Source organism: Ciconia boyciana, chromosome 2 (genome assembly GCF_034638445.1).
Source record: "Ciconia boyciana chromosome 2, ASM3463844v1, whole genome shotgun sequence".
Classification (NCBI taxonomy): domain Eukaryota; kingdom Metazoa; phylum Chordata; class Aves; order Ciconiiformes; family Ciconiidae; genus Ciconia; species Ciconia boyciana.
The window spans coordinates 165,602,432-165,627,466 of record NC_132935.1 but is presented as its reverse complement, the minus strand read 5'-3'; the positions used below and the strand labels follow the sequence as shown (position 1 = coordinate 165,627,466).

The following is a 25,035-nucleotide window of genomic DNA, read 5'->3' as shown; positions in this document are numbered from 1 at the left end:
TTCTCCTGGGGCAGGGACAGGCAGCAGACCTGCCTGCAAAAGGTGTCCCCAGGTAGAGGACCTCCTGCCGCAGGTGGCCAGGCGGCCGCAGGTGGCGAGAAGGCTGCGAACATCAGGGAGGCCGAGAAGGAGTTAGATAGCTGGTTCCAAGTGCAGTCTGCAGTGGGCCCATGACCAAACAGCCAAAAACACCCCCACTGGCACATACAGAAGGGAGGGGCGGCAATAATGCAGAAGAATGGAAGCTTGGAACGACAGGGACCAGCAGGAGGAAGAGACTTCCCCCTGAAGGCTGACATGCCCTTGCAGAACCGCTTCACCGCTCTGCGGATTTGTCGTAGTTTAACCCCAGCCAGCAGCTAAGGCCCACACAGCTGCTTGCTCACTCCCCCCCGGTGGGATGGGGGAGAGAATCGGAAGGGTAAAAGTGAGAAAACTCGTGGGTTGAGATAAAGACAGTTTAATAGGGAAAGCAAAAGCTGCGCACGCAAGCAAAGCAAAACCAAGGAATTCATTCACTGCTTCCCATGGGCAGGCAGGTGTTCAGCCATCTCCAGGAAAGCAGGGCTCCATCACATGTATTGGTTACTTGGGAAGACAAACACCATCACTCTGAACGTCCTCCCTTCCTTCTTCCCCCAGCTTTATATGCTGAGCATGACCTCATGTGGTGTGGGATGTCCCTTTGGTCAGTTGGGGTCAGCTGTCCCACCTGTATCCCCTCCCAACTCCCTGTGCACCCCCAGCCTACTTGCTGGTGGGTGGTGTGAGAAGCAGAAAAGGGCTTGACCCTGTGTAAGCACTGCTCAGCAGTAACTAGAACATCCCTGTGTTATCAATCAATGCTGTTCTCAGCACAAATCCAAAACATAGCCCCATATTAGCTACTGTGAAGAAAATTAACTCTATCCCAGAAAAAAACACCACAAGACTGAAGAGGAAAGATCTGTCACACCAGGAGAGATGCTGGAGCTGAGTGAGGCAGCCCGATCTGCCCCTCGTATAACAACCAGCACAACTAAGAAAAGGCGACGGGCGATAGTCTTAGGAGACTCTCTTCTGAGAGGTACGGGGGCACCCATTTGCCGACCTGACACACTCTAGAGAGGTGTGCAGCTTACCGGGGCTCGTATCGGGGATGTCACCAAGAGGCCACCAAGCCTTGCACAGTCCACTGACTATTATCCACTGCTGCTGTCGTTTGACGTGGGCACTAGCGATACAGCCAGGAGCAGTCTGAGGAATACCAAGAAGGATTACAGAGCCCTGGGAATGGCAGTAAGGGACTCTGGAGCGCAGGTAGTTTTTTCATCAGTCCTCCCGGTCAAAGGGAAGGGGTTTGAAAGGGCCAGTGAAATCTGGCAAATCAACAAATGGTTACAGGACTGGTGCCACAGCCAGGGGTTCGGCTACTTAGACCATGGGACTCACTTTGAGAAACCTGGTCTGCTGGGGTCCATCTGTCAGAAAAGGGGAAAGAGCATCTTCGGTCACAGGCTGGCCAGGCTGGTGAAGAGGGCTTTAAACTAAAGTTGCCAGGGGAGGGGAACCTCAGTCCATCCTGCTCCTACCAGTTTGATGCCAGTGCCAGCAATAGGTGCCCAGAGCCTGGAGAAGGATCACAGGTCAGCAGGAGAGCACCTGAAGAGCAGCACAAAGGAATTCTCAGCTGCTCCTGCTGGTAAGTCAGCTTCATCGGGGCTCCAACTTGAATGCCTCTATGCAAGCGCACATAGCGTGGGGAATAAACAAGAGGAGTTAGACGTGCGCATGCCTGCAGAGCCACGATCTTACTGGCATCACGGAGATGTGGTGGAATGGCTCTTATGACTGGAGTGTTGGAATGGAAGGATATGGGCTCCTCAAGAAGGACAGACAGGGGAGATGAGGAGGGGGTGTTGCCCTCTATGTCAGTGACTAGCTGGAGTGCATGGAGCTCTGCCTGGAGATGGATGAGGAGCCAACTGAGAGCTTATGGGTCAGGATTAAAGGGAGGGCTGGGACAGGTGACATTGCAGTGGAGGTCTGCTACGGGCCACCTGACCAGGAAGATCGAGCGGATGAGGCGCTCTGTAGACAGATAGGAGCAGGCTCATGTTCGCAAGCCCTGGTCCTCATGGGGGATTTCAACCACCCCGATATCTGTTGGAGGGACAACGCAGGAGGGCATAAGCAATCTGGGAGGTTCCTGGAATGTGTTGATGATAACTTCCTTCTCCAAGTGATAGAGGAGCCAACAAGGAGAGGTGCTATGCTGGACCTTGTTCTCACCAACAAGGAGGGGCTGGTGGGGAATGTGAAGCTCAGGGACAGCCTTGGCTGCAGTGACCATGAAATGGTGGAGTTCAAGATCCTTAGGGCATCGATGAGGGTGAACAGCAAGCTCGCTACCCTGGACTTCAGGAGAGTAGACTTTGGCTTCTTCAGGGATCTGCTTGGTAGAGTACCATGGGATAAAGCCCTGGAGGGAAGAGAGGCCCAAGAAAGCTGGTTAATATTCAGAGATCACCTCCTCCAAGCTCAGGAGTGATGCATCCCAACAAAGAGGAAGACAGGTAAGAATACGAGGAGGCCTGCAGGGATGAACAAGGAGCTCCTGGACAAACTCAGACACAAAAAGGAAGCCTACAGAGGGTGGAAGCAAGGACAGGTAGCCTGGGAGGAATACAGAGAAATTGTCTTGAGCAGCCAGGGATCAGGTTAGGATAGCTAAAGCCCTGGTAGAATTAAATCTGGCCAGGGACATCAAGGGCAACAAGAACAGCTTCTATAGGTATGTCAGTGATAAAAGGAAGATGAGGAAAAATGTAGGCCCTCTCCAGAAGGAAATGGGAGACCAGGTTACCCAGGATATGGAGAAGGCTGAGGTATTCAACAACTTTTTTGCCTCAGTCTTCACCGGCAAGTGCTCAAGCCACACCGCCCAAGTCGCAGAAGGCAAAGGTAGGGACTCGCAGAATGAAGAACTGCCCACTGTAGGAGAAGATCAGGTTCGAGACCATCTAAGGAACCTGAAGGTGCACAAGTCCATAGGACCTGATGAGATGCATCCGCAGGTCCTGAGGGAACTGGTGACACTAAGCCGCTATCCATCATATTTGAGAAGTCGTGGCAGTCCGGTGAAGTTCCCACTGACTGGAAAAGGGGAAACATAACCTCAATTTTTAAAAAAGGAAAAAAAAGAAGACCTGGGGAACTACAGGCCAGTCAGTCTCACCTCTGTGCCCAGCAAGATCATGGAGCAGATCCTCCTAGAAACTATGCTAAGGCACATGGAAAATAAGGAGGTGATTGGTGACAGCCAACATGGCTTCACTAAGGGCAAATCGTGCCTGACAAATTTGGTGGCCTTCTACAACAGGGTTACAGTGTTGGTGGATAAGGGGAGAGCAACTGATGTCATCTATCTGGACTTGTGCAAAGCATCTGACACTGTCCCACACGACATCTTTGTCTCTAAATTGGAGAGACATGGATTTGACGGATGGACCACTCGGTGGATAAGGAACTGGCTGGATGGTCGCACTCAAAGAGTTGCGGTCAACAGCTCGATATCCAAGTGGAGACCAGTGATGAGTGGCGTTCCTCAGGGGTCGGTATTGGGACTGGCGCTGTTTAACACCTTTGTTGGTGACATGGACTGTGGGATTGAGTGCACCCTCAGCAAGTTTGCCAACAACACCAAGCTGTGTGGTGTGGTCAACACGCTGGAGGGGAGGGATGCCATCCAGAGGGACCCTGACAGGCTTTAGAGGTGGCCCCGTGCGAACCTCATGAAGTTCAACAAAGCCACATGCAAGCTCCTGCACATGGGTCAGGGCAATCCCAAGCACAAATACAGGCTGGGCAGACAATGGATTGAGAGCAGCCCTGAGGTGAAGGACATGGGGGTGTTGGTTGATGAGAAGCTCAACATGACCTGGCAATGCCCACTTGCAGCCCAGAAAGCCAACCGTATCCTGGGCTGCATCAAAAGAAGCGTGGCCAGCAGACTGAGGCAGGTGATTCTGCCCCTCTACTCTGCTCTCATGAGACCCACCTGGAGTACTGCATCCAGCTCTGGGGCCCCCAGCACAAGAAGGACATGGACCTGTTGGAGCAAGTCCAGAGGAGGGCCATGAAGATAACCAGAGGGCTGAAGCACCTCTCCTATGAAGACAGGCTGAGAGAGCTGGGGTTGTTCAGCCTGGAGAAGGCTCCAGGCAGACCTTGTGGCAGCCTTCCAGCACCTGAAGGGGCCTACAGGAAAGCTGGAGAGGGACTTTTTACAAGGGCATGTAGTGATAGGACAAGGGGTCATGGCTTTAAACTGAAAGTGGGTAGGTTTAAATTAGATATAAGGATCAAATTCTTCACTATGAGGCTGGTGAGGCACTGGAACAGGTAATCCAGAGAAGTTGTGGATGCCTCACCCCTGGAAGTGTTCCAAGGCCAGGTCAGGTGGGGCTTTGAGCAACCTGGTCTAGTGGAAGGTGTCCCTGCCCATGGCAGCAGGGTTGGAACTAGATGATCTTTAAGGTCCCTTCCAACTCAAACCATTCTATGATTCTATGACTTCTGCAGTATCATTCCCCATAGAAATTTTAAAACATTTAATCTGAAAAGCCCCTATCATCTTCGATGAGGTGTTAAAACCCTCCTCTGTAAATTGCCACTGTTTGTTATTTTACACTTGAACCCCTTGTATCTCCAACAGCAGTCACAAAAAATAAATGTGCTGATAAAGCCAATTTGTATAAACCTCATTTTCTCCTATTAGCTTACATTCCATGGTAACAGTATGATGTCTCTTTGTAATGAATACTGCAAGGTACATACTGCACCTCTGTCTGTGACATATTGTACAGAGCAGTGGGAGATGAAATACAAATAAATGTATGAGCACTGGAGATAACAAGTGTTTGGCTATGGATTTGTTGGGGGGGACTTTGCCCTGTGCATGCATCCTCTTGCAGAGGGATAGGGTGAGCTGGTATACCTGAATGAAAATCACCTGAGAGGGTGCGATGTAGCTGGAAAGGGCGTTCCCAGCCGGTACAATCCTGCCGTCCTTGACTGCTTGCAGGTCCCTCTCGCTGGGGAGGGCGTGAGGAGACGCCCCTCCATCGCGCAGAGGCCTTTTCCTGTAACTGCCCTCCTCTTCCCCAGCATGGGGCGGGATAAGGAGCAGCTGCGATCCCGTCACCGCCGTAACCCAGAGGGGCCGGGCTTTCTGCGGGAAGGGGAGGCCCTGCGGCCGGCAAACGCTACCGAACAGAGGGCGGCTGAGGGGAACTGTCATGGCGGCCGGGTTGAGGGGAGGGGCGCGAGCCCCGCCCCTCCGGCGGCGACGTCCGGGCTCGGCGCATGCGCGGCCCTGCCCTTCCCCTGCCCTTGGCGTCGGGGCCGCCCGGGGCGCCGTTGCTATGGGAAACGCGTGGGGCTGCGGCTGGGCCGGGAGCGGGAACGGGAGCGGGAGCAGCCGGGCCCGGCCCTGCCGAGGCGGGCAGCCGGCGGGAGAGGGCGGCCGGAGGGACCCTCCCGCTGCCCTTGGGGCTGGGGAAGGCGTTTTCGGTAGGCTGGAGGGTGGGGGAGGCGCGGGCCGCCGGCCCAGGGGTGGAGGAGGCAGTGCGGCCCTGTCAGGCCCTGTCAGGCCGCAGGACAAGGCGGGCGTTGGGCGGGGAAGAGAGGGAAGCTGCGCTCCCCACACAGCAGCTCGGGGGTAGATGCCTCTGCGCCAGGTTTGGAGTCGGTACCCAGGTAGGCTTGGAGGGCTAAAAGTTGCCCCTAGGCCATCACTCATAGCCACGAGACCTGGGGGCTGTGCGGAGGTACCGGACTCCGCTCTTTGCACTTGTCAATCCTTAATGCACCGTGTACCACACCCGTGATGTCTGGAGGCAGGCGTGGAGGTAAAGCTGCTTGCAGTGCAGCTCTGCCCATACAGTACACACAGGGACATGGTGTGTATTTTGGCGCTTTATCAAGATGATTGCTGCCTTAGTGTGAGAAAGGGCCTGCATTAATTACTCACTGGAGGGCGTGCCTTTAAAAGTTTGTACTGATTGTTTTTCCTAGGCCAAAGGTGCGCTAGATTTTTTGCTGACAGTAAATGTCAAACAGAAGGAGAGGGGGCTGGAATACGTCAGAAAACTGATCATCTTTAGTCATACTAAGTAAAGCTCTAGACATTTAAATGGGTGGCAATATTATTGCTTTAATGTTATCACTTTAATGCTTAGAAATTTGGGGGATAGATGAAAGCCACACTCTCCGTGTCTAGTGCCCCAAGGGAGCATTAGGATAAACAGAGATCTTTCTTCCTGTCAGTCCCATGTTAACCCAAAAATGGGGGGATCTGCACCTTTCTTTGAAATGTGGGAAGCAAGGCCGGATGGACCTGGGTCGCAAAGAGCCTGTGTTCCTTTTAGTCAGTATAATGTGGTTGCCACATTCGCTCGGATTTGACACCAACTTACTCTTCTGTAAAAATGTTTATTTAAACAGATCTGTTTAAAAACATTTTAAAACATTGCTTTCTGAATGCGAGAGTGAAAAAGACCCGAAAACTTTTCTGAAGTCTGTTTGAAAGCCTTTTATGGAAAATGGCACTTGAAAAAAGGCAATGGGGCTGAAGAGCACAGTGGCTGAGAGGAGGAGGTGGCAGGGAGACTCTGCAGAGGTCAGTGAGGAAAAACTGCGAAGCAGCTGCTGGAAGAGGATGTTTTTCAAAGTGATGTTGATCTCTGCTCTCTGTCGCTTTTTATTTTCTTCTTGTTATGCTTTTAGTAAACAATGGAGTCAGACATAAAAGTGAACGAACATTTTAAAAGCCAGTTTAAGGCTTATCAAGAACAACAGCAAAGGCGGCTGCAAAATCTAATGGAGAGGAAGAAGGAAAAGCAGAACAGTCAGAAGGGTGATAATGGCAATGCAAAGGAGACGTTCAGAATCCCAAATGATCTAAACCTGTTTGAAACAGAACAACCTGTAAATGAAGATGACAGCAAAAGGTAAAGATGTAGCAGCACTGTTCCTTCAGGAAGTCACAGAAGTATATTTTGCGTATGATCTTATTAAACTCATATTAAGTTGACAGAGCACTTTCTGTCTTCACATATTGGGCTTTCATTATCCTGAGAAGACTCTCACTGTCCCTAACGTGTTTATCTTCAGAGCATTGTGATGTGTTCTTTATTATCAGTGTTTCACAAATGAAGAGCAGAAGAACAGAGGGGTTAAGGGTGACATGCTAGGGGCAGCTAGGTACTGTCTGATGAAATCCAGTCATTCGGGATCACTAACATCCTCTGAAATGTTGGTTAGCTTCTGCCTAGCCTTGTAAACAATCACGTTCCCTACATGAATAATTTGCAAAGACAGATAAGGGCAGAGCAACTAACAGGTGCAAGCCAAAGGCCTGCAGCACAGAAAAGTGTTCTGCTGGCTATCTTTGCAATATAACCTAATTTAGTAGATCAAAATACAGCCAGCTATATAGGAGGGTCTCATAGACAGAGTTGCCTCCTGGTTAAGATACTTGACAGGGTTATACAAGGTAGGGTTTTATATCTTACTGGGGCAAGGGTTTGGGTCTTATCTCACCCACTGGGGTAGTATCTGGATTACCAGGACATTGGACATTCTGGTGTGGATCTCCCTTGATCTTGTTTTTGGAGCTGAGTGCATAATTTGGTTTACTGGAGCAGAGATTTGAAACCGCAGCTCAGATCATTCATCTTCCTCCTAGTATATAGTCAGTTTCTCTTTCTGACCCAATTAATATTTTTTTTACAAACTAGAACAGATCTAAAGTTGGACACATCCCAAAGATGTCTGCAGTTGCTACCGTGTTGGCTATTCAGGGATTTGCTCCCTGTTAGCGGTGAAGCCAGCTGAAGAAATTCCTGCTTCTGCTCCCCACTTGCAACTGCTGATACAGCTCTTTGCTGGAAACTGGAATCGCGTTCTAGGGGAAGGGTACTTTTATTCTCAAGTCATTTCAGTGATCTAATTTACAGCTTTAGCCCCACAGACTGTTTTATTGGCACCATGATGGGGTGATGTACTGTGATACAAGGGCAGGAAGGAGGAGCTGGCGGCTCTGCCGAAACCAGCAGATCACGGGTGGAAAACCACAGTTAGGCATAGACCTTTGAGACAGTTTCCCCTCCCAGAATCCGGAGTGGGGAAGGGCACCCCTACCAAAGTTTATCAAGCCACTAACCAAGGTTTATTAGGCCCTAAATGCTGATCCTTCCTCTGTGTTACTCTGGGCAACTCCCTGCTCAGCTTGTTTCTGAAGATTGCTTCCTTAAATGTCCAAGTGCATAAGCTGTAGCAGAGCTTCTCTGAAGATGCAGAGAACCCAGGAGTGAACCACTGAAACTTTCAGGTGCTTCTGGGAATGTTCATGCTGCAAAGGAAGTCTGTGTGGAAACAGGGAGCTGACCTTCTAGAAACTAATGCTCTCACCGTTGCATCATACGTTGTCTTCTTGACACATAGGTCCCTCACCACGGCTGTCTGATTTGCCAAGTTATGCTTCTGATCTGACCTCTACCAGCTGTCCTCTTCCCTTCAACATTTTGTCCTGATAGTATATAGAAGATTACTATGGAGATCTGATTTTTAATTAATTTTTTTTTTAATAGAGGGGGAGACTGATTTCCACAGTTCAGATGTGGATTTGTCTGGTGAAGGAGAGGGGCTTAGGTGCTCCCATAGCACATCCTGGTGCAGTATGTGTGCTCAGAGGTGCAGAGTACAGGAGAGTCCCAACAGTTCTCTGCCATTTATGGTTCAGTAGTTTAGGTTTGAGTAATTCAAGAGCTATCACTTACCTCCGTTTTCAGTGGCATTGACTGTTAAAAGTCCCCATTTGATGTGGCAGGTGTAGCAGATTTATCTGGATTGTCCTTTGCTTATGTACATCTGCATTCAGCAAAAGAGTGGTTATGAGTGTATCAAATCCAGGCAGGATTTGCTTCTGGAAGGGATTCACCGGGATGTACTTTGCAATATTCCCATGACAACACGTTAGAAACTTGTTCCAGAATAACAGGACCCCATATGGTCTGCAGTGGCAGTGATTTCAGCACGTCAGAGTTGTTTATAGCAGCCCTTAGAAAACATTCTCCTCTCAGAAGTTTCCCTTCCTCTGAGCCTTGGGAGTTCGTTTTTCCTTCCTCCCATCCTGCTCCCAAATTTTGTTCAGGCAAGTGTTTAGCTGACGTTTCTGTCTTCCCGTTTTGTTCTTTCTGTAACTTTATCCTCCCTGCTCTGTTTGGTGTATTTAAGATTAAGTGATTCTCCCCATCACGTGGAGAATCTCTAACACAGTTGGGAAAGACACTTACCTGAATTTCAGTCATAGGCCCTGCTTATAAGCTTCACCTGGCTCTGTTTCCTTGAACTAGAGTGAAAAGGGTTACCTTTCGGCAGCCTGTTTCTTTTGGCTGACTTTCTGTAGCTGAGCCACTTGGGTGGAACCTGCTACCTCCTTTGTAACAAGTAGAGTCATGATGGGATGGGATGGGGAAGTTTCTCAGGAGACTCCAGCTCTGTGCAGTTGGGATTTCTCTCCATCCTACTGTAAGTGCTCTTTGTCAAGACTTGGAAGCCAGCTCTGAGGAAGACATTGCTGATCAGGCATGTTAAGAGCTTAGAACCTTTTTTCATGTTAATTCCCGAACTGTTAAAATTTTTTTTGTCCATGTGTCTCTAATTAGATCTGCACAGTTTTGTTGCTCACTTCTATGAGTGGTACATGTGGGAATAACTTAGTTTTGCCTTTTCTCTGCTCAGATTGCTGCTTTCTTTCTTCTCCTTTGTAAATAGCTGCCTTTGATCTCCCTTTGATTTGCAGCTTTGAAACAGAAGTGCATTTCTTAATTATGGATTGTGAATCATCTCATAAATTGACTGTGCTGTTTATGGCAGTGCTTTAAGGGGTCATTTATTCTGACATGTACATATAGAGTGTGCATTTAAAAGCTCCAAAGTCCAGTTGGAGCAAAAACCTTGCTAAAACTTTTGCATATAAAAGATTTAGGTGACTATTGAGGTAGCTGACTTGTCTGGCTGTGGATAAGTGTGTAGCCACACGTATATCCTGTAACAGCTGGGCTTTATCCAAATCTCTGTGATCATCCAAGCTACCTACTTCTGTTGTAGTCTGGAGCAATCACTCTATAAGCCAAAGGGGTGGGACACTATTCCAGAATAAGTCACCAAAACATAGACATTCAGGGTCACACTGCAGATAATAAGAATCTAGGTGTCAATTCATCTGGCTGGCTTAGATGTCATTAGATATCTGAGATGCTGTAGGGTATCAGGAAGTTCCACGTGGGAATGATAGACAGGACACAGGAGACCTGCACCCTTCAGCACCAGCTGGGGGACGGGTGGGCAGCTCAAATAGCACCTGTGTGTGGGTAACTGAATTGAGTCCCCTCATCAGAGCACTTAGTGGCAGTTAGAGAGCGATTCACAGAATCACAGAATTGTATAGGTTGGAAAAGACCTTTAAGATCATCAAGTCCAACCTTAAACCTAACACTACCAAGACCACCACTACACCATGGCCCTAAGCACCTCATCCAAACGTCTTTTAAATACCTCCAGGGATGGTGACTCAACCACGTCCCTGGGCAGCCTCTTCCAATGCTTGATAACTCTTTCAGTGAAGTAAAATTTCCTAATATCCAGTCTAAACCTCCCCTGGCACAACTTGAGGCCATTTCCTCTTGTCCTATCACTTGTTACCTGGGAGAAGAGACCGACCCCCACCTCTTTACAGCCTCCTTTCAGGTAGTTGTAGAGAGTGATAAGGTCTCCCCTCAGCCTCCTTTTCTCCAGGCTAAACAACCCCAGTTCCCTCAGCTGCTCCTCATCAGACTTCTGCTCTAGACCCTTCACCAGCTTCGTTGCCCTTCTCTGGACACGCTCCAGCCCCTCAATGTCTCTCTTGCGGTGAGGGGCCCAAAACTGAACACAAATTCGCGTCACCCTACAGTGGCAGCTAGTCTGTAGGCAGCGCTGGTTGCATTGACTCGATCTCCTTTGACTTTCGTGTGCATTTTGGCTTGCTGCTCGCAGAGGGACACCCATGTCTTGGTACGGAGTGGGACCCCATCCTGAAACTCAGCTGGGAGGAGATGAGGAAACTCAGATGGGAGGAGAGAGGCAGGCAGAATGGGAACCACTGACTTAGCCAGCAGGGTCTCTACCACAAACATATTTACCAAAGGCAGTGTCACTACAGCTTCTTTTACCACATTTGGCTTCCTCTCGGGGGAATGGAGACAGGTTCATTTCTATTCTGAAATGCTGCTGTCTGGAGGAGCCTGGCTAAAAGGTATGTGTAAAGTCAGAGGATGTTAGTAATTCTTGGGGTTGGTTTGTATGTCCACGCATGGGTGGCAAGTGGTCTCTGAGATGCTCTTGATTCTCTGACTGGGTCCCAGAAGTTTCCCAAGAACCCTGCATTGTGGCTGCTGGCCTCACGTAGGGAGCTCAGATAATCCTAGGGCATCTCAAATAAATGCCTGAGTGCCCACAATTGAATTGAGCCCCTAAGGCCTTAGTTTCTAGTTTTTACATTAGGAGAAACCATCATATAAGGACAGCAAAGAGATTAAAGTTATTAATTCTCTGGATGTCTTAGAGAGATGAAACCCATAAATGTTACTAAATGTACTGAAGACTAGGAGAAGCAAGGCTGTTTCCTCCCGTTCAGAGGGCTTTTTGATATTCTTTGTTTCTAAATGAATTCGAAAAAGCAACATTAACAATACAAACTGATGCCAGTCCATCCTTGTGGGGTTCCAAGAAAATCAGATGAGGACATAGGAAATTGGTCTTTTGTGAATTGCTATGAAGCATTCATTTTTAAAGAGAGAACATCAGTAGCAGCTTCTGTAGTTGATGCTCTGTTGGCTTCTATTTGCTTCGGTAAGTAGAGAAAGTAAAGCCTGAATGTCACGGATGCTGAATGGTGAGCTTGCCTGGTTTCCTCTGAATCACCAGATAAGTGAGTCTGAGTGAGATGAGACTATTCAGTAACCTCAAGAGCACTGAAAGGCTACTGTTCTGTGATGTTTTGCCCCAGACAACACAAGGAAGTGCAGAATTTTTGAAGAAGAAATAGATTAACTGAATAGATCAGATCATCAGCTTGTGTTCTTATCTGAGGTTTAGGATATTCTGCTTAATTCAGTAAACTCAATCCTGGTAAGCTCGGCTCATCTAGCATGCAGTCGTTTCATTATTTTATTTCTGGAAGCATCTATTTGAAGCACATTACAGTGACATTTGCCATTATGGCTTGTTTTTTCACAGGTTGCTTGAGGTTGAGAACGAGCAGCTCCAGGATCAGCTTCGAGAGGTCCGAGATGAGAACTGCAGACTATACAAACTGGTGACAGAGAAAGATTTTGAAATAAAGCAACTCCAGAAAAAAATACAGGAGGACAGATTGGCTTTGTCGGGTAAACACAGTAACTTTGTATTCTCACTGTGTTGGTTCCAGTGTTTGCTTGATGCTGATGACAATAGAGGTAGAATAACAGATTCATTGTGAGCTCCTGGCAGTGAAATATTCATGTGACATCTCTTTACCTGCTTTATGCTAAAAAGGAGTATTTCGGTCGTATTGTGGTTGCCTCTGTTTCCACTCCTGTAATAAGCTTCTGCTAGGAAGAACTAAAATTCAGCTCTCAACTGAGACTTGTTCTCTGTTGAGCTTCCAGTAATTTGCAATAGCACTGAAACCACTTGGCTCTGAACTTTGAAAATACTTAGACACCTGGGTGTAGATTTAGTCAACACTTAAGAGTTGCTGCCTAAACTTGCAAGGGTCTAAGCTGACTCTGTTTTGCATTTGCAGAGTTTACTAACCATCGACGTCTCTCCCATGTAAGGAGTCTCATTGCTTTATTTGCAGAGGGAAGTTCCTCGCAGTGGTTTGATGTGATAGCATTTATACATGGAGTGGCATGTGTGCTTAAAGATCTGTGCCTTACTCTCTCCTTCTGTTTCATGAGCTGCAAAATATGAATACTACTACTCCCCATTTTAGAGAGCTATTGAAAGGACCAAATGACATCTGAGGTAGTCAGGTCAGACCTAAGGCGCAAAATATTGTTATTGATAATTATTTGTCCCTTAATATAAGTATAGTGCTCTTTGGGGGTACACAGTCTCACAGATCTTCTGCAAACTTGCTGTTATTGGCACAAAAAATGATGACTCATAGAAATCATATTTTAGAAACCTTTCTGTTAGTGTCAAAGAGCAGTGTTGCAGCTTTCTCTGCTATGTAGTGTTAAATTCCTTATTCAGGCTCCTTTTATTTGAATGCCTGAATAGGGCACATGCAGGATGCTGGCTGAATGGAAAGTCCAGCTTCTAAAGTGGCTTGGGTGTCCTTTGAAAATTGAACTGTGCAGGCTGCGCCTCCTCCACTGGGTGCCACTGTTGTTCAGGGCACCAGTGATGACCAGGCTAGTAGAGAAAGGGGAAACCAGCAATGAGCAGAACTAAATAACACTTAAATTACACCTTCATTCTTAAAAACTGTCTGTAGCTTGTATGTAGGAGAAATGATAAGCTATTACTGGGTCAGGACCAGGACCCAGATGTGCTGTTGTAGCTTCTTTGGCCGACTCACATGCCAGCTTGTGGCAGTTTGCCCCATGCCTCTGTCTTCCCTATCTACATTGTGGCAAGAGACTCACCTACATTGCATGGGAGTTAAAAGCTTTGATTAAATGTGTGCAATGCATTTGAAGACTATCACATGGAAGCACATGTCTGGCTTTTGGTTAGTTTAGTACTTACTGTGATCCTTAGCAACCATTACTTATTACGAAAACTAAGGAAAAAAATACCTTCTAGATGAGAGGGGAAACACACATCAGACAAAGGAGTAAGAACAGCGGAAACACTTTTAAAAATAATGAATTTATTATTTTCTCTATAACGTTTTTAAATAGTGACATGGGGTCTTATTCTGTTCTCACCGATATTCTGCATAGCCCCTTTAATGTCTCTAGGGGTTTTATGGGACTCAGAATTCACTTAAGAGTGATCTGTCATCCTTGCATCTCAGCCTGGTTCTTGAATATAATCTTCAGATGTCAGTAGAAAAGTCTTCACTTCAGAGCACCGAAGGAGGATGAAAGAGTTAAAGACTGACAACAGCCAAGTTCAATCTTCATATATCCCACCAAGGATTTGTTTTCAGGCTCGTATTCATTGCTGAGCGAGACGTTTCCGTGGACATTGTATGCAATCATGTTGATTTTGCACTTGTGCGAGAACTTTTCTTCACCTATGTGATGTTAACGAAAGCCAAGTGACACACAAGCCAGTCCTGGGGATTACTGTATTCGTGACACTAATCAAACCCTCTGTGATGAGGAGGTGAATGAGGTATCTGTTTAAAAGGGCAATTAAAAGAGTAAGGCTGCATGTATAATCAAAAGGGACATATAAATAGGCACAATGCAATTTCCTGGACGTTGTCCAGGACCCAACTGTAATAGTGTGCCTGACCTTTTAGGACAGATGTCTAGAAAAGTTCGCACCTCTGTTTCAGCAACTCCTCCAGTAGTAAACAACCAGTGCAAAACAGAGTGTTGTCTTTTTCTGTAATATGCTGCAAAAGCCTGTTCATAACTGTCCTTCACAGTGGTGAGCAGAAAGCACCTCTACCCTTTCTATGTAGTAATGTTGCTACGACCACTGTTGTGGCCTTGTGACACGTGGCTGTTGCTGAAGTGTGAAATGTGGCTTTGCTGGCCACAATGTGATGCTGACTCAAAGGACCGAGCAATCCAGCTGGAATCACTGACGCCTCTTTTCCCTCACTTGTTCATTTAAGTGCCTGGCACAGCTCTGAGAGAAATCGGTTAGACAATAAAAGTACACTGTGCACTGAACAGAGAACAAAAGCATCATCTATTCTGAATCTTGCCTGTAAAATATGTCCTTTGCTTTTTTGTATACTTTTCAGGGGCGTCTGGTTTAGCTGGAGATGTTGCAGCTACTAAAATAGTTGAATTGGCCAAAAAGAATCGTGAGATAACTGCCGAGACTGAGAGTGAAAAAGCCAAAGTGAAGCAACTGAATAACAAAGTCAAAGAGCTGGAGAAAGAAGTGAGGCATTTTTCTTGTTCTCTTTTTGCATGCTAAAACATAGAAATCCAGCTTTTGGGATAGAGGAGCTGTAGAAACTGGGTTTACTTCATGTTCCCATTTTGAATTTGCTCTTGCATACATGCTTGCTTTGAGTTCTTGTAACTTCTGTCCATGATCAGAGAGAGGGATGTGTGCCCTCAGCTGTTGCCTCCTTTGCAGAAAGTAGGAGATAAGAAAAGATATCAGTAAATTATAATGAGAGAAAGATTTATGAAATACCAATTGGGAATGTTCACTTGTATTTGAAGCACAGAGGCCTTTCTAGCAGTAAGATATTTTTCTGATTTTTTGTGTGTGTGTGAGGCGGAGCAAATTTCATACCATTATGTCTTATATTCCCACCTCGTTAAGACCAGTCGTGAGTTAGTACTCTATTCTTCTACACTTTATTCATCCACATAATGAAAGCTGTTTTCTGGCATAAGTACTTCCAGAACTGAGACATTAACAAACTATATCACTTAAGACAGCAAATCTTCACTCAGTCAAATTTATTTCTGTGATTTAGTATTACTTTTTTACATGTGCTAACCTTTCACAGGAATAATTTTACTCAGGTGTCTGCTGAAATGAAAATTAGATGCCCTGATGTCAATGTTTACTTTGTTCATTGGCTACTACTGCACTCCCTTACATAATACTGGTAAAATTGTGGATAATTTTTAATGCTTTGCTTCCTTAGAAGACATTTAAATGCATCAATAACGTTTATCATGCTGACAAATGCATTTTGACTCCATCTTTCACAATCCCTTACTATCATGAATCATGCATCTATCTGAATTGTACCCTAGTTACCTGAAAGATCAAGAAATGGTAGATTAAATTTTTGAGAACTCCTGCATAAATCCAGAGCGATCTGGTCAGAGGGGTCTTGTCAAACAGTTGGCAGGCTGGCTAAGAAATATCAGGTGCAGCTGTGGACCTACAAAATCACACAAGTCGGGGAGAAATTGAATAATTTCATGAAATTATTAATGAATAATTTCAAGAAAAATCAACTAGGTTATAGTCCCCCACTGCAGAAGTGTAATGACCATTATTGAAACAGAAACTTAAAATATTGTCAGATATTGACCCAAAAGAAAGGACCACAGACATTTCAGGAAAGAAAATCAAACTCAAAGCAAACAGAAATTTTCAAGAAACAATAATTGCTGGTCAAAGCAGAGACGGGCCCTTTAGATATGAACTAATCTGGCCTTAGACACCAGCACCATCAAAATCAAAACCAAGCACAGCAATCTGTCTCATCTGAGGTAAAGATGAACCACAATGTGAACCCCACTGGAACCGTGCCCTGGTCAATGGCCTGTATTTTCTTACAGCCTCATTTGAGATGGCTCTTCTCTAAACTAATGGTCACTGGCTGAGTTTTGTGGATTGTACTTGTTCAGCAGAACTATATAAAGATGGGTAAAATTAAAACAATGTTTGACTATGAAAAATGTTGAGTGATGAAAGAGAAGAGCTGTCATAGATAGGAACCTGCAGTAATTCACATCTCTTTGGTAACTCTTAAGCTAAGCTGGATCACTGTCTAGACACAACCATCTTTTTCCATTGATTGTAGAAAGAACCAAGACAACTAAAGTGCAATTCAGTTGCCCACACATAAGCGTAAAAGTACAATCTGAGATGCCACTTGCCCTCTCGGACATCCTTGCAGGGCTGTTAGACCTGACAGGACTGGCAGTCCTGGTGCAGCAGCTGAAGGCCTGCTGGATACTCTCAGATGCCTCAAATGGGACTAGAAAGCTGTGGATGGGCAACAAAGCCGAGTCAACAGTCAGTGCATCCAGTTGATGTAATGTAGGTGTCTACTGTAGAGTGAGCTGAAGACTAGACTTCCCTGATTGTATTGACTAGACTCCATTCTTTATAGGGACACCCATGCTGAAAACAAGGAACGTGTTAGTTTGTGAGTTGAGTCTCATCCCCTATGCCTACTTCTAGACGCCTTAAACTCTGCAAAATGAATTGTGGTGATGGTACCTTACAAATGCATCACAATATGTACTTTCACCAATGGAAAACACTGTTATTTTATGTAATTGTTAGCGCTTTGCTTGTATGAAAACTGAAAAATACATAAATCATAAGTGTTTTAACGTGACTGTGTTCCCGCAAACAAAATGGAAGCTGTGGCCATTGAGCAATCACTTAGCAAAGGGTGGTACGTGTAAACAAAGACTGCAAATGGATGTTTGCAGAGAATTTCCTTAGAATTTGACCTAGCAGCTGCCAACACTAGCTGAAATCTCTCATTCTCAGTCCATTGACTGAAAGAGTTTATGAACTCGGTAGAAGGGTTGGCCTAACCACTGATTTACTTGCAAAGAAGGGGTGACATTAGAGCTGTCTCCGAGTTACACTCTGTGTTTCCCCAGATATCACTTTAATGAAGACACTGTTCCTTAGAGCCTTCTTTTATTCAGGTAAATTATCGAGATTTTCTGCCCACCTCAAAGAATGAAGTCTCAGCCCTTTAAAGCAACACTTCCTGGCCTTTCCAGCTCCAAATTCACTGCACTCCAGTCCAGTAAGACGTCTTTGCAAACTCAGCATAGGACGTGATTCAGAGCAGGAGGGGCTATATGTCAGCCTTCCTTTGCTGTGGCAAGCAATAGGAGACATATTCTTCACAAGTTGAGAAATGCTACCTTAGAGCTACCAGCTAAACAAAAAGAGCCTTAACACCATTACTAAATCTCAGCTATAGGGAGCATTACGTAGTCATTTCTCCTTTTAAATTCCTCTGGTGAGTAGAACTGTGTGCTTTTTATGAAATACCCTGTGATATTCTTGAAAAGTAGGTAAACTGGCATCCAGAATCTAGAGACAACATCCTGATCTGTACTGTACTGGATTTGCATTTAAGTATATAATAACTTATTTTATGAACCTATGGTGATAAAATCACCCAGAAGTCTCCATACTTGATAACTGATCCCCTCTCAGCAAGTCAGAGACATTTTCACTGAAGTTATTCTACAGTAAAATAACACATGCTTCTTTGGGAAGCATTTAAGGAAAAAATTGTATGCTTTCCTATTGATTGTGTTTAAAAAACAAGGGAAAATGAAGTAATTTTTTTTTCTAGAGTAAATAAACATCCATGTTGTACTTTTTTGATAATTAATATTGCATGGAAGTGTGCTCTTCACTGTATTCATTCTATAATAACAATGCATTTTTTTCCAGCTACAGACAGCCGTAGAAAAAATACATTCTTGTGGTGGTGATGCAGGCATCAAGCAATCAACTCTGAAGATGATAGAAGGAAACTTGGTATGAATTGTAATTGAAGAGAGGAAATCGGAAGCTGATACTTAGTTCTCTCCTATTGTGCAGTCCTTTCCTTATGACAAGGATGTATCCCTGTCACTAGTTTTGTGACCAAATTGCTCTGTTTGTACCTTCTCTATGACCCCAAAAATTAGGGAAGGCATTTGCATGGGTCTGGGAAAAAAAGATTCTGTGATCCTGATGGATCTGTGGATCTTAATCACTTCAGTTTTTCCCTGAGGATTCTGTTCTTACCAAGTATATTCTTCTCTTCAAAGGCTGAAAGTCCAGAGGTGAAAGCATTGCAAGAAAAATTAACCACAGCCAACTTTAAAGTGATGGAGTATCGTAACCAACTCCAATCTGCAAAACAGGAGCTGAAGATGACCCAAAAGGTACTGTTGCAGGATGCAGTCTGTGGCTGGGATTCTGTGCAAGAGGTATATTCTTGTGAAATCAGAAGGAGCTTTCTTTTGAGCTTTGATTAGCCTCCATGAAGTATTCCAGTGAACTGTAAGGGGATAAGAAAAGACACAGGTGTGGTGGCTGTATTTGAAAGATATCCACATGGACAAACAGATTCCTGGAGTTCTGCCACCATAGCTGGATGACTGTATCCATTATTTCTATTGCTATGACGGGTACAGATTCTTTAAGGTTTGAAAGTCCCAGTTCAGCAAAATAAGTTTGTGATTGACTTGAAGCATACGTTCAGGCCCATTCCTCCTTTCCAAAACATTTAATTATGTATTTACTTTTAATGTAGGCTTCAGTCCCATGGAAGTCAATGGGATTAAAGACCACGCTTCACCTAAAGCACATGTTTAAACAGTTTGTCGGAGTGACATCCAGAGTAACCTTTTCCTCGTTGATTCATGATGGATTTTAATGCGTTACTACGTGCTCTGTTTCCTTTGGTTTCATGACTTTGTGTAAGAGACCTGCAATGCAGATCAGAGTAGAGAATATGGTCCTAAAAATAGAAGTCTGCTGACCTTTTTATAAATAATTTAAATGCTCTTCATACTAACTTTAGCTCTCGTTAATGTGGCTGTGTTGGAATTGTGCAAGAGATATTGGCTCAATTCCTGATTGCAAGGGTGTGTATTAAGACAATATCTCTACTCTGTTCCTGTTTAGTTCCGGTTAAGTATTCATTACGTCAAAAATAATTGCATATATTGAAAACTGTTAGTAATGCTTAGTAAACGTTGGTGATGAATTTGAAATCCTCTTTTTACAAAAGTAGCACAGTTTGACACCCAGCTATACAGCTAGATAGTACAATTTGACACTCTCCATAGGCAGGCAGCAAAACACAGATTCACATTTTTAAAGAAACAAAGAATATTACTCAAACATCAAAATGCTGAATTACCCACCTCACAAAGTGAAATAATTCGTGTTAGCCAAACCCCTCCTAAGCACTAACACTCTGTATTGTGATAATGATCTGAAAGAGCTTACCTCACGTGGGACACAGGATATCAGATACAGGCGATAAAGTCCACTGTGTGTCGATACAGTGTTTTGTGTTTACTGCTAGAGAGACCAGCTTTTCCTCCCTTCTCCCCAGCACATTTAAGCCTATCTTTATTGTTGATGTTAATCCCTTTTTCATAGCTTCTAGCAAATGAAGTTGGTGAAGATGTGAACATTCAAAGTCTCTTGACCAATTCTGGCAGCTGGCGTGGACGAGCCCAGCAAATTCTTGTTCTCCAAAGCAAGGTGAGTTAAGACCCTGCATGGTGCCATGTAAGCTGGGTGCTAGGATGCTCTTTCTAAGTATAGATATTACCTCAGCTTAAGGTAAAGATACTGTTAGTTCTTCCTTAAGTAATTCTTAACATATATACTAGTTTATAAGGTGTGTCCCAGTACAGTGTTTACTGCAACTACATGGCCAGTCTTTTCTATGTTGAAGAAAGCAACTGTTAGAATAAAACACTTTATGGTAACTTTTGTAATAGTTTTTTGGTATGCGTGTGTGCGTGTGTGCGCACGCACGTGCACGTGTGTGTTGTTAAAATTATGTTAAAATTTAAATATGTGTTGATGTGTGCAGGATCTTTCAGAGTTCTTGCAAACAATATTAATTAGTCTATTGCAAATATGCAAGCTTCAGTATTTAAGCTGGGAATCTTTCACATCTGTGTCAAAGGAGAGAGTTCAGTGACATTGGAGAGCTATGGCAGCCTAGTTAAAATCCCAGGATGTTTTGAAGGTGCCTCTCTCCACTGAGTACAGAAGGAGCCCTGTCAGTGTCTGTGCTCTGACTTAGACACTTTTGTTCAGTGCCTAAAGTCAGATGGGAAGAATTGAGGCCAGATAAGATTTTCAAGTTGTTCCCCCAGGAACTTTAGTAAAATCTTTAACTCTTGAATCTTCTGAAGGGCACAGTCTAGCTGAAATGTCAGCTTGAGACAGGCAGGCAGTTTTGTCTGCATCTTAAATAAAACTTCTCTCAGGCAATTTGATACATATTTTTCCTATTTTTCTGCTGTTTAATTATATGCCAACAAACTGTGATTTTTGCATTCTGATTGACTGAAATTGTTAACCTCTACTTCCCCTTGAGCAAATTACATTTTCCTTTTGTTAGACCCCCTAGCTGGGATTCATCTGAAGACTGTACATACTGTACTGTAATGCAGAAATTTCTTTTCTAAGCTAGTCTCCTCGGGCCCCTTCTGTAGTCAGTGGGGATCTTGTAAAGTCACTGGATCAAAAGTGAGGGAGGTGCACCTTATCTTAGAAGACACCTCCAGAACAGGGCAGAGGAACTGTGCTGTAGCAGTGCCCATTTCCTTCTACTGACTATAAAAGGAGTCTGTAGTGAATAGCTGAGATGCAGGGGCTGAGTTCACTTGACCACACATAGGTGTCTAATGCCAGCCAAGATGCCATACGGTGTCCCTCTGACCTCTGGTCATCTCTCCAGAGGAGCACGGATGTCTTGTAGATCCTACGTCATATGTGCCTCCAGTATCCCAGGGCATCTCAGTGCTAGGTACCTATGTTCAGGCTAGTAAACTGTGCCTTAGATGTTTAATTTGTGGACATCCTAGCTGGTGATTCTGCTGAAGACTGAGATGGTTAAATGTATGTAGGTGAGTGGGTGTCTTCCTTTTAGAGCAGATCTAAGGTATTATTCTGTCACCCACACGTGTGCTAGTGGCATTCAAGATGCTTTGGAGTGTCTGCCTGGCCTCCACATGTGGCTCCAATAAGGTACAGATCTCCCATGTGTCTTGAATCTCCTGTAGGTCTTGTGTCATATCTCCTCCCTGCACAGATGCCCTAGACATCTGCATATTTGTTAGCAGGTAGCAAATTCAAATTTGAGAGAACAGACACTGCTCTGTGTTAGTTAACCATGATAATGTCAAGAAGTAAGTAATATGATGCTATATTCTGAGTTCCCTTCAGTTATGTGATCTTTGATGCTGGACCACTGCACTCGTGGTAAAAGCTCGAGATGAGTTGTCATTATTGTCCCCTAGGTTCGAGAGCTGGAGAATCAGTTGGGTCAAAACAAGACCAGGACATCACTGAGTGAGATTAATGAGGAATTGCTGACCCTTACTGATCCAAGGAAGTTGTCAGCCCAAGAGAAGAACTTGCTGAAGATTCGCAGCTTGGAAAAAGAAAAGAAAGAAACTTTGGAGGTAAAAACCTGTGAGCTGACAGAGTCCTGTTTGGGTATGTAGTGTGTAATAACTTGCCTTACCTTCGGGGTGTATGTTACACCATACCCAGAGACCATTTCAGAAACCCACCTGATCTGCTGGAGGAAGTTCCGCCACGCTTCACAGATTGAGCAAAAGGCTTCCACGCTTGTTGTCTGTATTGCACTCTTGCGTGGCCAGGCATACCTCTGCAGTACAAGATTTGGTCTTCCCCTCTGCTTCATGATTCATGTGTCGGATGCATCCACTTGGCCTGAAATATGGCCACCTGACAACTGTGCCTAATATGTGATGTTAGAAAGAGGGAGAGAGGCCCTGGGCTGCAATTGCAGCTGGTACTTGCTTTATACTGAAGCCATATGTAGAAAGAAGCCCTGCTACAGCTGCGTCCAAGCTCTGTAGCATCCCCCTCACCCTTTGGCCAGATGTGCATCCTTCGTGCTCTGTTAAATACAAGCATACCCTTCACACCTCATATATCTGTATGGCTATGGGCTTCTACATTTGAACAGAATAAAAAATTGAGAATTACACCAGACATCCTCTAAGAGGCATTCTGAAAATGGGTCTTACCCTCCATCTATCACATGGAGTTGCTACAAAAATAAACAGGAATCCAGCGTTTAGGGGTTGAGAGAGGCTATAGCTAGTGGCACATGTAGTAAAACCTGAGGTGGAAAGGATACATGGGCCTATGTCCACAAGAAACATGGGTAGTGGGGGTCAGCTACACATACTCAGGTTAGCAAAGCACGTCTCCCTATGCTCCTTTCCTCTATTTGCTTCTGCAAAGGCCATCTGGCACCATCCCAGAACTTGATTAGCTGCTGCTTTTCTCACCACAATTTAACCGTGCAACAGAATGAGCAATGGGGTGATACACACCTTTCACTCTTGGCTGTGAGAATGAAAGAGAAGATTTATAGCTACAGGCACACAGCACAGGGAAGACATTCCTCAGTAACTGTAATCTGCATGGTTCCACTTCTGCCTTTGTGTTTCAGGCTCCATTCACAATAACTTCCCCTGTACTTGTCCGTTACTTAACTGCCAGCATGCTCTCTGGATGCTAGGTAAAGGCATGGCACAGGAGGCAGTGTATGCCAAGGACAGCTTCTAGTAGATACTGTGGCATCACCACCCTGTATCTGGAAGGAAGAGAGCTTCCCTGTGGAGAATGGTGAGGCAAATGAAAAAGCAGGAGCGCACAGAATTAGGTTTTAACACAAAATTATCATTTGCTTCCTGGCATGTACTGAATCAACCTAGTCCACTTGTATTCCTGAGCAGATAGACCTCTTTTGATGCTGGCAAGCAGGCAGTGAGTAGTAGCATTTATAATTTCTACTTACTTCGGGATGATAGGGTATGCCAGTTCCATTTTTTAGATTCTACCAGGCAACGTGTGATTCCTTTAGCTCACCAAAGCATCTGGGGCTTGGTCATAGGCTGTAACTGTCATTTCCTATGATGTGTTTGCATCACTGCAGAAACTCACTGGGGAACACGATGCTCTCCAAAAAAGTCATGAGGAAGTGAAAAAAAAACTTGATGCATCGAAAGCCAGGAACAAAGTACTGTGCAGCGAAGTGAAAACCCTGAAGGCACAGATCATAACCTTGCTGGAGAAAGGAAGACATGACGATGAGCTCATAGATGCCTTACTGGTACAGTCTTAACTATTACTGTTGGTCCCAGCCCCTGCAGATCCAGCCCTCTTTCTATAAGTCCTGAAGCATGATGTAATTTAATGACACAATGACACAGACAACCTTAGGGTATACAGGGGCCTAACGAATCAAACCGTGACAGCCAGAGGTTTCGTAGTCAGCTAAAGCCCTTCATTTTGGATCAGATCATGTAAAGGCTGCAAGACAGCACCAGGCGTGACACAGTTGCAGTCAAGTGGCTCTAAGCTGCAAGTGTTGTAAGAAACATTTTGCAGAAGGATTGAAATAGGATTGTCTAGTAGGTAGAGGAAGGGCTTTGTTCATGACCCATGAAGCTGGACTGTATTCTCTGTTCTGCTTTCAGCTCCACTGGTAGAATTTTTTTTCTTGAGAATGCCTGCAATCTTGCACTTCAATTTTTTGTGTTACACAGCCCAAAACACACAAGCTGAACCGTGAGTACTAAACCATGTGGACATTCACTTGCAGTAGCTGGAGCTGACAGGACGTGGCCCCTTCAAAACCAAGAGTGTTAGCGGAGACTCAAGATGCAGTAATGCTGAAATAAATGGCTGCTGTCATGGTCTTGCAGGACCCTTTTGTCCTGCTGTGGTTCTAAATAGTCTTCCCCAATTTCTTCCCCAAGTCTTCCCCCAAAAAAATTATTAGGAAATATGCCATTTCTCAGTAGGGTTAGTTCTGTGTTTCCTGATCCAGCTCCTCAGAAGTTTCAAATCACTTACATTTCCTTGCTTCTGTATGTAGGTTTTAGCTAAGACATGCTTCTGACTAAGCTGGCATTCACCTTCCTACACACCAGGCAGCCGTGGGGAATATGGGTACTGACCGGCAGATTAGAGAGGAGCCAAATAACAGTTGTCACTTTTTCTAAGTCTGAGCATTCTCACTAAAGTTATCACAGAAAGACGTGATGTTTACTTGGGAAAGAATGATTAACTTGTTTTATCCCTTACATCAAAGAAGCACCTTGCTTGCAGTTTGTTGGCCTGACAGAACAAACTGTCCGATAAGTATTAGATTTGTCAGAGTGAGAAAAACTCTAAAACCCACTGGTAAAACAGCCTAGCCTCATAGCTGTCATCTCATACTACCCTCGTCTTTTAATGTCACTATCACACAATCTGATCATGTTCTAATTTAACAAAAAGCACACTGAAGTCTACTTTTATCCAATTTACTAA

General features: G+C 44.9%; 2 protein-coding genes across 16 annotated transcripts in view; one reads left to right on the top strand and one right to left on the bottom strand.

Annotated features, from left to right (window-relative positions):
- Positions 1-25: 25 nt before the first annotated feature.
- On the bottom strand, positions 26-5,378 carry LOC140648590 (uncharacterized). Of its 4 annotated transcripts, none has more exons than XR_012041291.1 (3): positions 4,994-5,371; positions 2,846-3,135; positions 26-2,461 (listed from the first exon to the last, which is right to left on the bottom strand). XR_012041291.1 is itself a non-coding variant. In XM_072854857.1 (3 exons), the coding sequence occupies exons 1-3, from the start codon at positions 5,279-5,281 to the stop codon at positions 2,093-2,095; spliced, it is 708 nt and encodes a 235-aa protein (XP_072710958.1). In that variant the 5' UTR covers positions 5,282-5,303; the 3' UTR covers positions 26-2,092. The 4 variants fall into 4 exon arrangements, 1 of the variants encoding a protein (XP_072710958.1); XM_072854857.1 differs by lacking the exon at positions 2,846-3,135 and adding an exon at positions 4,040-4,090 and having other exon boundaries at positions 4,994-5,303; XR_012041292.1 differs by lacking the exon at positions 2,846-3,135 and having other exon boundaries at positions 4,979-5,378.
- A 9-nt stretch (positions 5,379-5,387) lies between these two features.
- The window catches only part of CCDC13 (coiled-coil domain containing 13), a 35,753-nt gene continuing 16,105 nt past the window's right edge, over positions 5,388-25,035 (top strand). For 7 of the 12 annotated variants that reach the window (XM_072854853.1, XM_072854851.1, XM_072854850.1 and 4 more), the window contains exons 1-10: positions 5,388-5,553; positions 6,487-6,661; positions 6,769-6,992; positions 12,325-12,473; positions 15,002-15,144; positions 18,391-18,477; positions 18,753-18,869; positions 20,098-20,202; positions 21,978-22,142; positions 23,654-23,830. In XM_072854853.1, the coding sequence (XP_072710954.1) occupies positions 6,775-6,992; positions 12,325-12,473; positions 15,002-15,144; positions 18,391-18,477; positions 18,753-18,869; positions 20,098-20,202; positions 21,978-22,142; positions 23,654-23,830 (1,161 nt within the window). In that variant the 5' untranslated portion in view covers positions 5,388-5,553; positions 6,487-6,661; positions 6,769-6,774. Of the gene's footprint in view, positions 5,554-5,616; positions 5,740-5,759; positions 5,943-6,486; positions 6,662-6,768; positions 6,993-12,324; positions 12,474-15,001; positions 15,145-18,390; positions 18,478-18,752; positions 18,870-20,097; positions 20,203-21,977; positions 22,143-23,653; positions 23,831-25,035 lie in introns of those variants that run through there. The other 5 variants (XM_072854846.1, XM_072854854.1, XM_072854845.1 and 2 more) reach the window with 5 other exon arrangements.

Excerpts from the sequence above, each read along its gene's own strand:
- LOC140648590 (XM_072854857.1), bottom strand. The coding sequence starts at position 5,281 with ATGACAGTTCCCCTCAGCCGCCCTCTGTTCGGTAGCGTTTGCCGGCCG. Across the intron at positions 4,091-4,993 it reads GCTACATCGCACCCTCTCAG|GTCCATGTCCTTCTTGTGCT; the intron begins GTGATTTTCATT and ends TTGCTCCAACAG. Across the intron at positions 2,462-4,039 it reads AGCTGGATGCAGTACTCCAG|GGCTTTATCCCATGGTACTC; the intron begins GTGGGTCTCATG and ends TCTTCCCTCCAG.